This window comes from Dermacentor andersoni, chromosome 5 (assembly GCF_023375885.2).
Source record: "Dermacentor andersoni chromosome 5, qqDerAnde1_hic_scaffold, whole genome shotgun sequence".
Lineage (NCBI taxonomy): Eukaryota > Metazoa > Arthropoda > Arachnida > Ixodida > Ixodidae > Dermacentor > Dermacentor andersoni.
The window spans coordinates 194,485,222-194,500,685 of NC_092818.1; the positions used below are offsets into that span (position 1 = coordinate 194,485,222).

The window sequence follows — 15,464 nt, forward strand, 5'->3', positions numbered from 1 at the left end:
TATGTTGATTGCTTTTGTGAAATTAAGCAGATGTTTGTCTTTCCCATGTACTCTGTACAGCATCCGGCCAGGACCCACTTTTGCTGGCAACTGCTGTGCGTCCGGCACCAGGAGCAACACACGCAGCTGCAGGGCTGCGCTGTGGTGCTCTGCCTCACACTTCGTCGGGTCCATGCGGCTGCCGGCTGCAGCTGTGCGTTGCCTGGTTTCCATGTGGCCTCAAGTGGTGCCGTGATGCCCGCCGAGCTGCCTTCCGCTGTGGCATTCGCTCTTGCCGCAAGTGCCGAGAATTCCGTTTTCCTGTGACCAACCGCATGCAGTGCCTCTGGGATGATGCCTCCACTTCCTGATGGTTGCTGGCTTCGCTTGCCTACCATGGCCGGCCTTAGGGGCGCAGTGTTGGCGAGCATGGTCTCTCGACAGCCACGGCCGAGATGCAGCTGGCAGAGTTTAACTACTCTACAGTCGACTCCTGTTAATTCAAGCTCGACCATGAATATCACATCTGCAGTGATAAGTGTCCTGAACTCTCCCTCAGCTCAACATGGTGTAGTAGGCATTGAGCGTGGTAAAAGTCAGCCACCCAGGTCAATGTGCAGGCACGGCAGTGTTGCCAGGCACGCGCATTATTTGCATGGTCCTCGCAAGGTCAACATATGGTCATAAGTCTAATATAAGATACGTAACCCGCCGTGGTTGCTCAGTGGCTATGGTGTTGGGCTGCTGAGCACGAGGTCGCGGGATCGAATCCCGGCCACGGCGGCCGCATTTCGATGGGGGCGAAATGCGAAAACACCCGTGTGCTTAGATTTAGGTGCACGTTAAAGAACCCCAGGTGGTCAAAATTTCCGGAGTCCTCCACTACGGCGTGCCTCATAATCAGAAAGTGGTTTTGGCACGTAAAACCCCAAATATTATATAATATAAGATACGTAAACGAATAAATTGTGCGAACAAAACTATAATTTATTATGTGAGAATATGTGCATAGGCATATTTTTAGGCTTTTCTAAAAACATCACATGATGCGCAGACAAACAAGAAACTAATTAAAACCTTGGTAACCAGTTCTGCCATATTGCAGTTGTCACAATTTTTTTCAAATGTACTTGAAAATGTACTAGTTGACTTCTTTGTCGATACATTTATTTCAATATGAACATTTTTAACCAGCTATGTTGCCATTGTTCAATGCGACATGAATGTCCTTCAGCAGCTTTTCTTTGGCCATGGCACACTATGCTATTGTTCTGCCACAGAAAACTGTGAAATTAGGATTAGCTGAAAACTCTGTTTAATCCTATAATACCTTGATAGCAATGAGCATAAAATATACCAACCATATTATCTTATTTATCTTGCCTTTTATTTTAAGCACATGGTGGTATACAGTTGAGCCTTGCAATAACAAAATCAGTAGGGAACATGAAAAGATTTGCCTTTGTGAGAATTTCGTTGTTGCGAAATGAGATAACACAAATAGGCAATGCGTCGCAGAAAGAACCTTTGCTGTCAAAATTCTGTTGGCCTCCCATGGCAAGCTCTGCTCAAGGATTTAGAACAGCATTGCCAGCAGTACAAAGTGCGCCGCATGCGTCGATCAGCAGCGGAAGCACTGCCGTGGAGCAGTATTCTCGGTCAACAGATGGCTTTCGGAGACACGATCACTTTTGTGAAATTTTGTGTAACTGCGTACCTTGGCAACAGATGCAGAGCAGCAGCGCTCCACACATGCAGCAGCATTTCTCCAGCGCAGGCTGTTGCCAGTGGGCGCCGACGCACCCGGTGCCACGCGCAAATGTGATCGTATCACGTATGCTCGAACGCAATCTATCGAGATTATGGCCCCTTCCCGCAAATCTACGTCTGGTGACAAATCCGCACCCGATGCCTGTCGGGTGGCACCAAAACCAGTGTTCTTGAAGCAAGGGATGCATATGCCTGGAAGATCGCTCAATCACAGCCTGATGCGTGGCACTCCCTGCTGGTACCGCCAAAAACAATTCCACGTCAGTGGGACATGGATTTCCTTGGTTTTGCTGCATTTTCCTCACGGAGGCGCACATTACGCACTGCACTAGGTGTAAACCATGATTACACGTCGGTAGCAACATGCGTGCTGCTTCAAACAGGCGATCAACAAACAAGATGGTGTCAGTGATGTGTTTCCAGTGCACGTGATCGGTTCCAGTGCTTGGCTGTTTTTGTCAACAAAAATGGTGGCGCCCGTGCATGTGTAATGTCGTGATACTTCATGCAATTTTAGTGCAAAGCAATTGCATTTGAGCACATTTTGGAGGCTGCTAGCCTTGCGCGAGTAGGTAATATGTGGGGTTACGTTCCAGCAAACTTCGTTGATGTGGAATTGTAGTACAGCGACATTTTGCTGTCGAGAGGTATGAAACGCATTGAATCCTATGGCCGTGCGCCGGGGTTACGACAATATTCTATTGTGAGAATTTTGCTGTCATGGGTTTTCACTATAGTAAGTTGAAGAAAGTTGTGGATGGTGCCACATATACAACCGAAGTTAACTGTGTATTTACAGATTGCAACTATCCTCTTTTTGGAACACACAAATCTTACCACTACACTGTGTAGTGCAGAACTTCCCATCATCAATTGGTGAATAGTTCTCATACATTTGCATGTAAGGTGACATCGCAAGCCACTTTCTGCATGCACCATAATCAGAGTTGTGGTGCATGTACTATGTGTAGATCTCTTCATGGGGCAAAGCAAGTATTTTGCATCTACTGGTCACAAGCTGCACAAGGGCACATGATTTTTTTTTGTATAATAATAGGCAGAGCATTACACCTATAAATTGTGCAGCATTGGTTTGCAGTGAACCCATAGCATGACAACCAAAATTTAGCTATTTGTTTCAAATAAACATGATAGCAAGCTATGAGGTTTTTACTTAACACGAGTCGACCGTAACTTAACTTGGCTGGAAGTTGTCTGACGTTTGGTTTAGCTCCATGAGTGGCAAGAGGAACAAGTCCATTCCAGCTTTTCAGCCGCATGTGATGCAGCTGGTGCCTGGAAAGAGTCGCAGGAATGCCATCCAAGTCTGGCACAAACATGGTTCTGTGTCTGTGGATAAAACTGATGAAATCTGAAAAGCAACCTCCGATAAAAGTTTTGCCAATTTTTAGTTATCCCCAAAACTGAATTTTGGGACCATGCAAGCAATCTGTTTTTTCCTTTTTTTTAACATTCAACAATGTTTGTGACTTACCGGACAATATACCTTCATAAGAACACATGGATAACGTTGGCTCCAAATTCTGGTGACAGAGGTGATCACTGCAGTATAGAATACACAGCAGAAATTATGCTTTATTTCACCAGTATTCTTGCACTACAGCATGATTTTCTTAAAGCCCCTCAATGCTGTAAGAAGGTTTCTAAAAAAATTTCTTCAGTGAAAATAACCTAAAAAAATTTTCCTGAAAAAAAACAAAGAACCCCAAGTGTGGTGCAAAGAATAGCAGATGACAAAGTGCAAAAATAAAAGAGAAGGTCACAATGCGAAATTTGTCACTCAAAGCTTTTCATTGCATTTGATGTGTCAAATAATGCCTTAATGCCTTAGGCATTAGTGCTGCCATCTGGCACTAGGGTCACCAGCCAATTTTTCAGGCACAGAGGTTGTTAAAAATGTCTGGAAAGCAAATTCATAAGATCATCATTTTTAGGGGTTTTCAGATGAAGAAATTACAAATCAAGTAAATATATAGGAAACACAGGATTTTGGAATTCCATTCATATGGGCAGGATATAAATGAGCTAAAAGCCAGATCACCCCAGTTCCTGGTTGTCTTATAACAGCACTTAAGTGGCCAGTAGACCATGTTTTCATAGGAGAACAAGCCGGAGAAATCTATTGAGAGTGAATAGCACATTTACTGCAGCCAAAAACCAACATTTTCCATATATTCTTCCACACAACTGCCCCAACATGGATGCACGCTATAACAGCAGTGATTACGGCTGAAAACGTATGTAAATAAAGAGCACCAACCTCTTGCAGCAATTTGCATAGGCCCTTTTCCATGGCAGGCAGCTTCCACTATTCTCAACAAGCTGTATTCAGTCATTACCAGGTATGAAATTCTCAAATTCAATACTATTTCAGTTTAAAAAAAATAAGTGTTTGATGTGTATTCGTAATTGCGAATGCATGTTTGAGGTAATTTCATTGCTTCTTGCCTTCCCAACAAAATTGTGCCAGCTCAACTTTTTATTACCTTGGTCATCACAGATAGCACGTTGGTGATCAAAGCTATTCAGATTGCTTCTTTATTAGCCTTGACTGCTAAAAAATATCCGGAAACTCAAGTGCATTTTCTATTACTGATGAAACATGGAACTGCAACATATCTGAAATGGTGCAGGGCATATTAAGAAAAAAGTTGTAATACTGCTTGCCATCTCAATTTCTGGTTGTCATTTTACTTTTGCTGCCTGAATCAGTTAATGACTACCTTCTAGCAGTGTACCAAGAGTGACTTTATCATTAAAGCCTTTCTTATGCTGGCAAGTATGGTAGTGGGGAGATACTTTGCATAGTATGACTTAAGGAAAAATATAAACACAGAATGTCCTAATTCACACATTATGTCTGAGCAGAAGATGGTACTACAGTTAAAACTCAATCTAACGAAACCCGATTTTACGAAGTTGCCGATCTAACAGAAATTTCCATTCCCTGGCAAGTACTCATAAGGTTCAGTGTTGTCATCAACCCAAATTAGCGAAACTAGCTTGCATTAAACTGGATTTAAAAAAGCTTTCCAGAAATAAATGAGTAAAAAAAGGTGTGATTTTTCTCATTTTGATGTAGACTGGTTATTTTTTTCGAGCGTGCGCTCTAATGCTATCGCGTTAAAGCACTTCAGCACCCTAGTCACGGCCTTAGCTTTATTTTGACGAGGCTGCACGCCGCGTCCATGCACAGAACAATGGACTCTGCAGTCACTAGCGTTCTCTTGCGTACCAGATGGTGCTAGGTGCGCGGCGGTAGTTGGGCGCCCCTCATTGACTTTCTACACACGCAGCTGTGTGTTAGTGGCAAATACCATGCTGCGGTACCTTTTGGATGTCGCTAAGTTACAATTCTAGATTTCAAAGGGCTGAAAAATCAGTTTATTTTCCTAACTTTCTGATTTAACGAAATAATTCGAGTGTGGTCATCACTTCGTTAAATCGAGTTTCAACTGTAGTTACACGCAAGAAAACATGTAGATTAACAAAACCTGCTGGTAATAGTTGGAGACACGGAATATCTTTGGAAATTTTCATGCAGGGTGAAATTTTCAAGTTACATAACTTTATGGGATTGATTTATGGCAAAACTACAAATGAGGACATTTATAATCTCTCTTATTCCTGTGAATTTCATTTTAGGGCATATATTAGTAAATGGAAAGGTGCTTTTAATTGTAAATTTAAATCACGTGCCACTTTCATATCGTGTCAAGTTTCTTAGTTGTTTTTTAGATCATACATTGATTAATATATGCAGGCTTGTAAAAATTTATAAAAAATAATGTTCAGTAGACGCCAATTGCGTGGGCTCTCGGGACACAATGTGAAAACCTTTGTTGATTCAGCACTAAAATAGAGTAAACAGATTGATGCAACATAATTCGGACTTTTGAATTTTCATTTTCTTTTTCAACAAATGCTGCACAAATTAGAACGTCAGGTATATGTGACTCTTCTGGCTGAATTGATTTCTTGTTTGCGCTTGAATTTCGCACAGAAGCAGTATTTCACAATGCCTGCATTTTAATATCATGTTTGGGTGAATTAATTGGTTGTTTTATGCAGAGAATATCAGAAGTAGGTGGCATCTGCTGTGATGCCAGACAGAAAAGAAAGTGCATTTCTCAGAAACAGGATGGTGGTGCCATCTGTCACTATAACGGCAAAATATGGCATGGGCCATGTTTCATGCTACGTGACAGATGCCACTATTCTGTTGCAACCAAGTCTTTTCTTCTGTTGTCTGGTAATGCTACAGGCGTGTCGTTTTGGTTTTATTCTTAGCCGGAAGGCTCCCATATGCCCAGCGCTCTTATTCACACAACGTTCAGCATGTTCACACTGCCTGAGGATAGACGCTAGCTTTGTCTGTTATGCCAGTACCTGTGTGGGCACCAGCTTTGAGAAATAAATGGAAACATTCTTAGGGAAAGTCATTGTTGCCAGTGCCTAAGTTTTTGCATGACAAAGGCTGTGAGAAGTCCAGAAATTCTTCTGGTCACTGAGCATTGCTGGTGTTGACATACAAATTACAGAACGAAGGGCTTGACTGCACAGCTATTTTCATGGCCAGATATGTGTCTACTTGCACTCTGGCAATTGTGGGTATTATGGGAACAGTGTTAAGCCCTGGAGTCAGTACAAGCAGACATGTACGTATCATATCACTGTTCTTAAGACAGATGACTCAGAATCCCATTGAGTGTGCAGAACAACAGAAACCTGCCTCATTTGGTGTAAGTAGCTTCCTTGGCTGAAGCTTGATGTGTGAAGTAGTAAGATCGCAACACAGTACGAGCACTGCAGTTGCCAGGTCTTTGTTTGTTAATGAGTGTGTTGAGGTAGCGTGCTAAACTTTGGCTGTCTGCTGTGTGCTAGCTAGTGCTTGCAGAGAAACTCATTTTGCAAACATCTGTTTGCACTTGCAAAAAAATTTGAGACTCCTGCGTGTAGATGTTTGCTCAAAATTTGTGAGCGGTGACTGGCATAAAGGTTGTGGGCCATGTGTGTGCGAGCGGTTCCCTAGGTCTGTGCTTTCCTCACATAGTGATATTTGCTTTTCAATGCCCTCAACTCTGCAATCTTACAAGTCTCACTGTGCCTTTGTCCTAAGGGTGCCGCACTAGGCATACATGCTTGTCTTGAAATACTGCTGGTATGGCAGGTGCTCTGCCAGGTCTGTAAGGCTTGGTCCGCATTTCTGAGCATTTGCCTCATGATAAGCATATTCGGTGGATAGTGCGACAATGTCTGTTTCCAGGTGTTCAAACCTCCGGCCACCACTCGGTGCAAAACAGTTAACTTGTATGTAACACAGTTGAGTTTATCCACTGGCTATGCATGAAAGTGAAAACTGTGTGATGCGATATTCAGTGGTGTTTGATTTTTTTATATTACTGCAGCAAAGTATGATAGTTATGAAGTGTCCTGGCATGATCTATGTTGCCTGGCAGTAATATTGTTTGAAGGCAACATGTGGTATTCTGTGCACGGTAGCTATACAGGTAAAGCTAGCTGCAAATGCTGAGCAACACATTGTTTTCTCTAGGCTTGCATGTCTGCATTAGAAGCATGATGGTAGCATTTTACTCTTTAGCAGCGTAATTTCTCATGTCCCCAACAATGTAATTGTCGGTGCACTGCGGATTCAGAATAATTGAGAATAGCCAAGTGCCAGGTGTTGGGACCTCAGCAAAGCAGTCAACCTTTATCTGTTCAAACTTGTGTCGGTGAAAGACTGTAGATTTTTTTAATTACTGTATTGCATTTTTCACTTACAAAGAAAAAGCATATTTTGTGCACTGTTCTTTCGTACTGCAAATTAAGTTAAGCACATAACTCAAGGAAATGAGGCTTTGTTGGATGGTTCTTCTCAGTTGCTTCAAGCATTTGAATACATAGATTCAACATGTGTTCTGAAATAAGTTGTCTGTTCGAGAAGGCATTGCTGATGGCAAGACTTAAAGACAAAGTAGTATTCTGTATATGCTACATCTTGGTTTTGCCAACCCTCTACAAATGTCTTTTTTCAGCTGCTCTTGGCCGCAGAGGCCACATGTCTTTGGTACCGCATGGGCCAAGCAAGCAGGAAGCTTCAGTTTACTGAAAGCCCTATTCGAATTTACCATTAAGAATACACTGGAAACATTGTTGACTAACCAAAATTTTTGTTTGTTCAATATCATCAAAATCACGTGCCATTCAAGTTTGGATTATCAAAAGTGAACTGTGTTACAGGGACAGTGCATTTGTTCATTCTTGAAAATAGATATTTTGTATGTTTGCAGAAACATGCCAACTCGGACATAACACGTCTGTGCATGCCACATGAATGGTTGTACACTACTTTCTGTTGTGTGTGGATGTGTTACACATCTGGCATTATATACAACAGTTCTTTTTCTTCCCTACATTTTATTACGGGATTTTTGTATGCAAGAAAAGTTGTGTGATGAACACGTGACCCTGCTTTCGAGAGTTGTGTTTTGTGCACTGATGTGCCTCGGTGTCTTTTATTGGGTTGTGTCATTTTAGGCAACTCAGCACAGTTGGTGCAGCTTAACCAATTCTTGACGTTACATCTTCAGTGCTGCCAATGCAATTTGCTATGTTCAAATTCCAGAGTATTCTAATACAAGCTTGAATAAGTGTGTTGTTTGTTACATTTCTTTAACTTTTCAGCGTGTTCTGTAGGGGCACTGCAAATGCCTCAGCATCTCTAGTCACAGACAATGTTTGTATGTTGTCAGCTGCTCTTTTTCGAACTGCCACTAGGGAGCGTTATTGAACTCACTGATGCATGATGGAAGTGAAACTAAGAATGATGCTGCATTCATAGCTTTTCACCTGTGAGGTCTAGCATTTATTCAAATTTCCATTGCTGAACGGTCTGAGTACCATAATATCCCGAGCCATCACTCACGTCTTTTGTGAACATAATTGACCAAAGAAGGGGTATGCAGGCAGTCTCTTTGTCTACAAGCAGATTATGTTCATATGCCAAGGATGAATTGCCAAGAGTGGCCTGTAATTGATATGCTTTATCAGGGTTTACCAGCATTGTTCAAGCAAAATTGTATCCAAACTTCATTCCCGTCAAAGTAGTCAAAGGAGGCACTGTATTCTTAATGAAGTAACTACAGGCGTGGTCTTGTAAGCTCCCTTTATTCCTGAACGGCTGCAACACAAGTGCTTTCATGAAGCCCAAGTGCAGTATGTACACTTTAACACTTTGTCACGGTGTCTCTTTATTTTTGAATGTTCCGACAAGTTGATGACAAGAAAGAATTCTTGAACATGGCGCCTGAATGTAAATGCAACCCTCTGCTAACCAAAACCAATGTCATAGGTTACTTTAGTGCAGAGAGTAATGCAAAAGAAAGGTAATTTAAGAAATGCACTCTCAGGTTTGATGAGAAGGTTGACGAGTTGCTGTGCACGACTGCTGTTAAATCACGTTCTTTCTTGCACCAGAAAGCCTTCAATTCAACAATAACTGCCGCATATGCTTGTAACAAATATTTCAGTCATTTCAAAGATAGTGCATCATCTATAATATGTCAATATCTGTAATCAATTAATTTTTGTACTTGTGAAGACTGGCCTGTAGTGACAAACATTAATACTTCAGGTTAGTACTTCTTTATACAGAGATTGTGTCATATTTCCAAAAATATATATATATTTGGAGTGCTTAAGAACGCTCAATTGTAATTTGTGACAGATGGTTAGGAACACGTAAATAAAAAGTGTCACTCAACTGCTGCCTAAATGTCTATGGGTGTAGCTGTGGCAGTGCACTTGCAAATCATGAGTTCTGTGTGGCTCTTGAGGAGTGGGCAACATCTGGGTGTATTTTGCAGAATTAGTATTTTAAAATAAAAGGGTTATGAGCCATGACTCGGGATATTATAGTAAATTTGATCGTGCACTGTCCTGGAGATGTTCATAGTGGCAGAAGCTACATTCATTTCTGAAGAATACTGCTTGTTTTCAGTGTAAAATGCGCCGAACATGTTGGTCACAGTGTCTCGTTCCACTATTCTGTGCTTGTAGTGAGTCGCAAGTTAAATCGAGAGAGGGCATGAGTGCTTAGTTGAGAGCACTACGCGGATTGAGTCTGTGGTGGTCATAACCTATGTGGCAAGCAACTGGTATCTGCATCATATTTAAAGTGTGCTTTGTTGACTATAGCTCTTGAACCCAATTAGCTCCAGATCACTTGGCCACCGTTGATCCGTGATCAAAGGTCACCTGTGCTTTGCTACAAGTGTGCTTCAAGAAGCTTAAGCGATAAAGTCCTCACCTTTAGTGCCATTGCAAGTATGCAAGTTTGTGCTCGTTGTAAGCTAGATACTCTGCTAGTGTTCTGCAAACAACCACTTCAATATTTTTTTCTTGATATCCATTGCCAACTATAGCAAGTCAGCCAAGCTTGCTGTTTGGCTTGGGATTTCACAATGATACTGCTTTTGTTTGCTCGTTTATTTTGATGGGTTTGCAAGACATATGTGTGCATAGACTATTACGGTCTAAACTGGGCATGACTGTATAAGGTGATAATTTGCTGAAGTTGCCAACACTCAATTAAAGTATACTTAGTAATCTAATTATCTATGCTGTTTGCAGGCTAATGATTTTTGCAATGTATAGTGAAATGGTTCCTGGTTTTAAGGGATTACAGGTATTGAATTCCTAATTGAGGCTAGAAGCTTGCTATGCTCGTCTTGAGTCTTGTTTAAGCTGCTAGGTAGTGGGTCCATTGGTGAAACTCTATGGATCTGTGGGCTGTCATATGTTTTGATGGAAAACTCCACAATAACAGAAGTGAGTTCTTGTGTCGCATGTGCATTTCTTAAAATTCTCACAGCTGCTTCTTTTGCGTTGATTATATTTGTTTCTGCAATTTGTTTTTGCACTTTTCATAGTTTTGATGGTAAGCCTCAGCAAGCAGCATGAATTACTCTTTGACTGTGCATTGCTTGCTGTGCAATGTTTTCTTTCTTCCAGCTTGTGTGATGCAGATTTTAGAAGCGCATTGACTTTAACTGACTCGATCTACAGTAGTCCAACTGTCTTAGCACTGACTGCTAATCGTCAGAATTCTCGGTGAACCAACTACTATGCTCAGTTTGGTAATGAATTAAGATCTTTGCCTTACCCTTTCTGTGGTACCAATTTCTGCGGGAGTAAAGCCCAGTCATGTGGTCTCATCTGAATCTGCACCTCACTAGTTCTACTTTGGAAACCCACTGTTTTACAGAAAGTGCTGTCAGAAGAGCTTGTTGGGAAGCCGTACACTTGGCTGCCTTTCCCATTTTATATGTTGTTTGATGAGCGGACAGATGGTATAAATCTTCACTATTCACTTTTAAAAGCCATTCTGAATGATTAGAAGTACTATGGTTAATATTCTAACAATTTCCTTTTATTGAAACTTGATCGCATCTGGGCATTAAAGTGAAATGGCGAAGCTGCCAGCTACTACATTTCTGTCAATGTTTCAGTGATCTGTTTTGTAGTTTCTAGCCTAGCAGCTGTGAATACTACTTACTGGCTTGCATACCGCTAATGTTATGGCTGTTATCGCTCCACCTTTTTTTTTCTTTCTTTCTCTGTGCTGGTTGAGCTACTGGCAGTACGTGATCACTATGTTGCAAGTTTTATTGAAAGGTTTTAAAGTGTCTTTGTGTGGTGAACTTTGACAAATTAACCATACATTTGTGCATACTGAACAAATAGCACAGGCAACAGGGCTACGAGAAGTTTGTTCGCTATGTGAATGTTCAACCAACTAACCCAAATTAGCACTCTTGTACTGCATAGTTTTGAGCTCTCTGCTTATTGAATTGGATTAGCATAAAGTGCTCGTAAGCCATGTTCAGTTACTCTGATACTTAACTATACCAGGAGATCAAATTCTTGGCATTGTTACTGTATTTAACATGTTGAGATTTTTTTTTAAGCAGTAGTTGGATTGCTGCTGTGTTTGAACAAGTCATTGAGCCAATCTTTGGTGAAGGTCTTGACAGTACTATTGACGTTTGTAAATTAAGGCAGCAAGAATGTACATGCTTTCATGTCCCTTGAGGTCATACAAGACCAGGGCAAGCGCTCCTTGACCCCTTGTATGGTCTGGTTGTTGATTGAAGATAGACAATGGCTTTGCTGAGGCCTTCATATTTCATCTTTTTAGTTGTTTCCATCTGTTGATGGTGCGAATGTGAGGCAACATTTTCCAACTAGCCCAAGTTACTGTAGTTTAATTAGGGATGCTGTGATGTACAAAATGTGCGTGTGTGGACAGCCGTATTCAAGAACAAAGTGCATGGCCTTGGTGGCCCGTACTGATTGTTTTCAAAGTGTTCTGCCACTGCCATCCCGTTGGCACAAGGCACCCACTTGTATCAAGGTCTTCCCTCGGCACACCATGCCATATGCGCAGCAGCTGCTGGAGTGCTCTCTTGCGTGCTCTCCGACTATTGTTGCTATTTTACACAATAAAGTTTCTTTTGTATGCTACGCAATTTGTGTCTGCTCACATTTACTTGTTGCTGAACCTCTGTTTAATAAATGATCAACTATAACAAAGTAATTATAATATTTTCCCATCGACGTCAGCGAGTAACAAACATACAGTTATGACAAATGTTTTTGTCTCGTGAAACTTTGTTATAACGAGGTTCGACTATACACATTGTGTAGTGTATGTATGACTTGTGTTCAAGAAATCTACGCAATTCAAAAGATTATGCTTATTGTCACCTGTGTCCCCTCACCGAAATGTATGGCCATGTGACCCATTTCATGCTACTTCAAGTACATGGCCCATAGAGTGCAAGCCTTTATACTTATCTAGAAGGTGTTCCAGACTAAGAACCTTTTAAGACAGTGCTTGCATAAATTTTTCGGTCATTTCCTTTTTTTTTTTTTTTTTGTCCAGAATCATTCAGAGGCATCACGGGCTACAAGCTGCAACAAGCAGCTTGACACAGTCTGGGAGGTCTTTTTGTAACGTTATGTGAACACTTCTCACCAACTGTCAAATGGATCACTATGGAAAAGACTAAAGTATTATGAAAGTTATAAATGAACTCTACCTAAAGTCATCGACCAATTTTTAGGACACAGATGGGGCTGCCCAAATTTCCGGTAATTGGGCAGTCTGAAAAAAGCAAATTTTGATGTAAAAATAAATTTAGCTCCTTTTAAACTCCAATACTGCAGAAACTTGGTTTAAAAAATGTTGCTGTATGTTGTGCTTTGTTGAAATACCTACTTGAAATTTCATGATAGTCTAGGCCGCATGTTAGTTTCACGTTCACCCGTCTCAAAATGCAGACATCGCATGTGCGACCTCGATGCTGTCAGTTTAAGCTGTATTGTATTTAACCCTTTGAGGGTCAATGTTTTTCGCCATATGCGACCGCTCAGGGTCGATTTTTTTATTGCAGATTCCAATTCTTCTTAGGAACTTGTTTCGAAAAAAATTTACCGCAATTTTTCTAGGGTGACTGTAAAGTGAAAAAGAAAAAAAATATTTTGCATTGGTATATATGTACTCTTCATTCATGAATAATAATAAAAAAGGAAATAAGCTTATCAGGATTATAAATTTGATGCATTTTTATACACGTAGTTCAAGGCCTTAAAAATGCACACACGAGAATATCTTGCAAGACTCAAATGTTCCGGCTCTTAAACTAATGTGTACATTCATAGCGTAATCAAATTGCGTAGATGCGCACACTCAAGAAATATGTGTGGTCCTGTGCCAGTCAAATAAGCACCTGTGACAAACTTCCGCTAATCTTGATCTTATCGCCAACCAGAGGCAATTCGTTTTCGCGTGTCAAAAAAAAAAAGAAAGCAACGGAAACACATGCATGGCGGCATCCTTCCTATGCACACCCCTGTGAGCACTAAACGAGCGAGAAAGAGGCAGTCACCCTTTTAGCGATTAGTAACGAGTTAGCCATCAGTTTTGCAAGCTCAAGAAACTGACACCGCCTGCAGAACAAAACCCGAACTGTCGCCCGCGCGCACCAATGCGCCAGGCCAATATATAGAGGTGCGCCAATATATAGAGGTGCGGGAGCAAACTAGCTCTAAAACAAAGAGAGGGAGGCGCACGAAAAAAATTCCCTGTATTCCCACATCGTGGCAGCACATGACAGAAAAGAAAAAGGAAATTGGCACGCTTTTTAAACATACAGACAGCACAGTAAATATACGGCATCGACCATTTTGGGACTTGTTTGTAGCGCCGTATATTTACGTCATTGACCCTCAAAGGGTTAAGAACACATGCGAGATTATAGCATTTTGTCCCGTAAGCATATATGCAAACCCTGTAGGCACTCGCGATAGCTGCTGGCTGACCGCCCGTGAACCACATCACGCAGCCAGCCTTGGCAAGTGAACACTCCGTGAAGCCACAGTGGTGGCCCAACACATGACCTCTTGCATCGAGATCACGGAGAAAGGATCGAGGTTTTCTGAGGTGTTTGGTTCCCAGTAGCTATGACAGCAGTTCTTATTCAGTGCGCGCTTGTTCAGCTGCCCTGCTGTGGCTCTGCCTGCAGAGTGGGAACACTAAAACGAACCGCGCACTTTGATGTGCGATCACGTGTTGGGGCAACAGGTTCGACTTCAGTTGCGTTGCGAAATGCTCCCTCCTAACTTTTTCCTTCCTCCATGGCACCAAGCCCACGGCCGTGCTAGAGGGAAGACCCCTCGTGTACCACCTATGCCCGGCCGTGCCAAGCCCATGGCCTCCGAGATTTGCGCAGACAGTGCATGCAAATCGGATGCCATGCCGAGCCTCAGCTACTTATCGTCCTTTACTACAGATGGCTGTAGTTGTCCTGGTCGGTCGATGAATTCGGCGTTTACAGCATGCCAGGCTGCCATGTGTACGTATCTGGTTAAGTCAGATACGTCATGCCGGAGATGCTGAAATTGCTGAAACTTTCCCTGCTCTTTAAACATGACCCGCAGCAGCACGGCAATCAGTTGTTGCCGCAGCGCAAGCGCCAGCTTCATTGTGTAGCGAGCAGCGAGCGACAGCTTCGTTTTTTGTCGAAGGCACAAGCCTAACACGCTTGCATCCAAGGAGGTTATATGCTTGCATCCATGTAGGAAAGAAAATGCTCGCATTTGTGAACTCGAACTGCATATAGGTCAGCATGCTGCCATACAGCCAAGCTAGCACACGATGCAACTGGTTACAGCGGCGGCTCCGGCGTACAATAAGACACGTTCTATTCCCGCGCCAGTCACACTAGAATGTAGAGCATCCAATTTTCACCAACGTAGCATAAAGCTTCACCACATATGAATTGTGTCTGCGTTAAGCTAGACTATATTCGCGCCTTTAGCTTGGCCACCCCGATGCGCTCTTCTAGGAGTGGAGGCAGAATGCACCGAGGCTCTGCTTGTGGAACGGAGATAACCAGATAGTGAAAACCGGCTTGACTCTGATAATACTTTGCATTAAAAGAACATTGCGGGTGCGCATCGGCGTTGGCACAAAGCAGCTAGCAAAGTATACCAACTCTGTAGCTAGCAGACTAGCAGCAGACGACCCAAGCACTGGTTTTCGGTAGTCTCCAAAGTACGTCACTTCCAGCGACTGATAATGCTGGCATTCTTTTTTTAGTTTCGGTATAAAAAATGTCGATCCTTGT

General features: G+C 42.1%; 1 protein-coding gene across 1 annotated transcript in view; it reads left to right on the plus strand.

The window, feature by feature from the left end:
* Window positions 1-12,302, plus strand: part of oaf (BRICHOS-like domain-containing protein out at first) — a 36,636-nt gene extending 24,334 nt beyond the window's left edge. Inside the window, exon 4 of the mRNA XM_050179517.3 lies at window positions 61-12,302. Within this exon, the coding sequence (XP_050035474.1) occupies window positions 61-350 (290 nt within the window). The 3' untranslated portion in view covers window positions 351-12,302. The remainder of the gene's footprint in view (window positions 1-60) is intronic.
* Window positions 12,303-15,464: the final 3,162 nt, after the last annotated feature.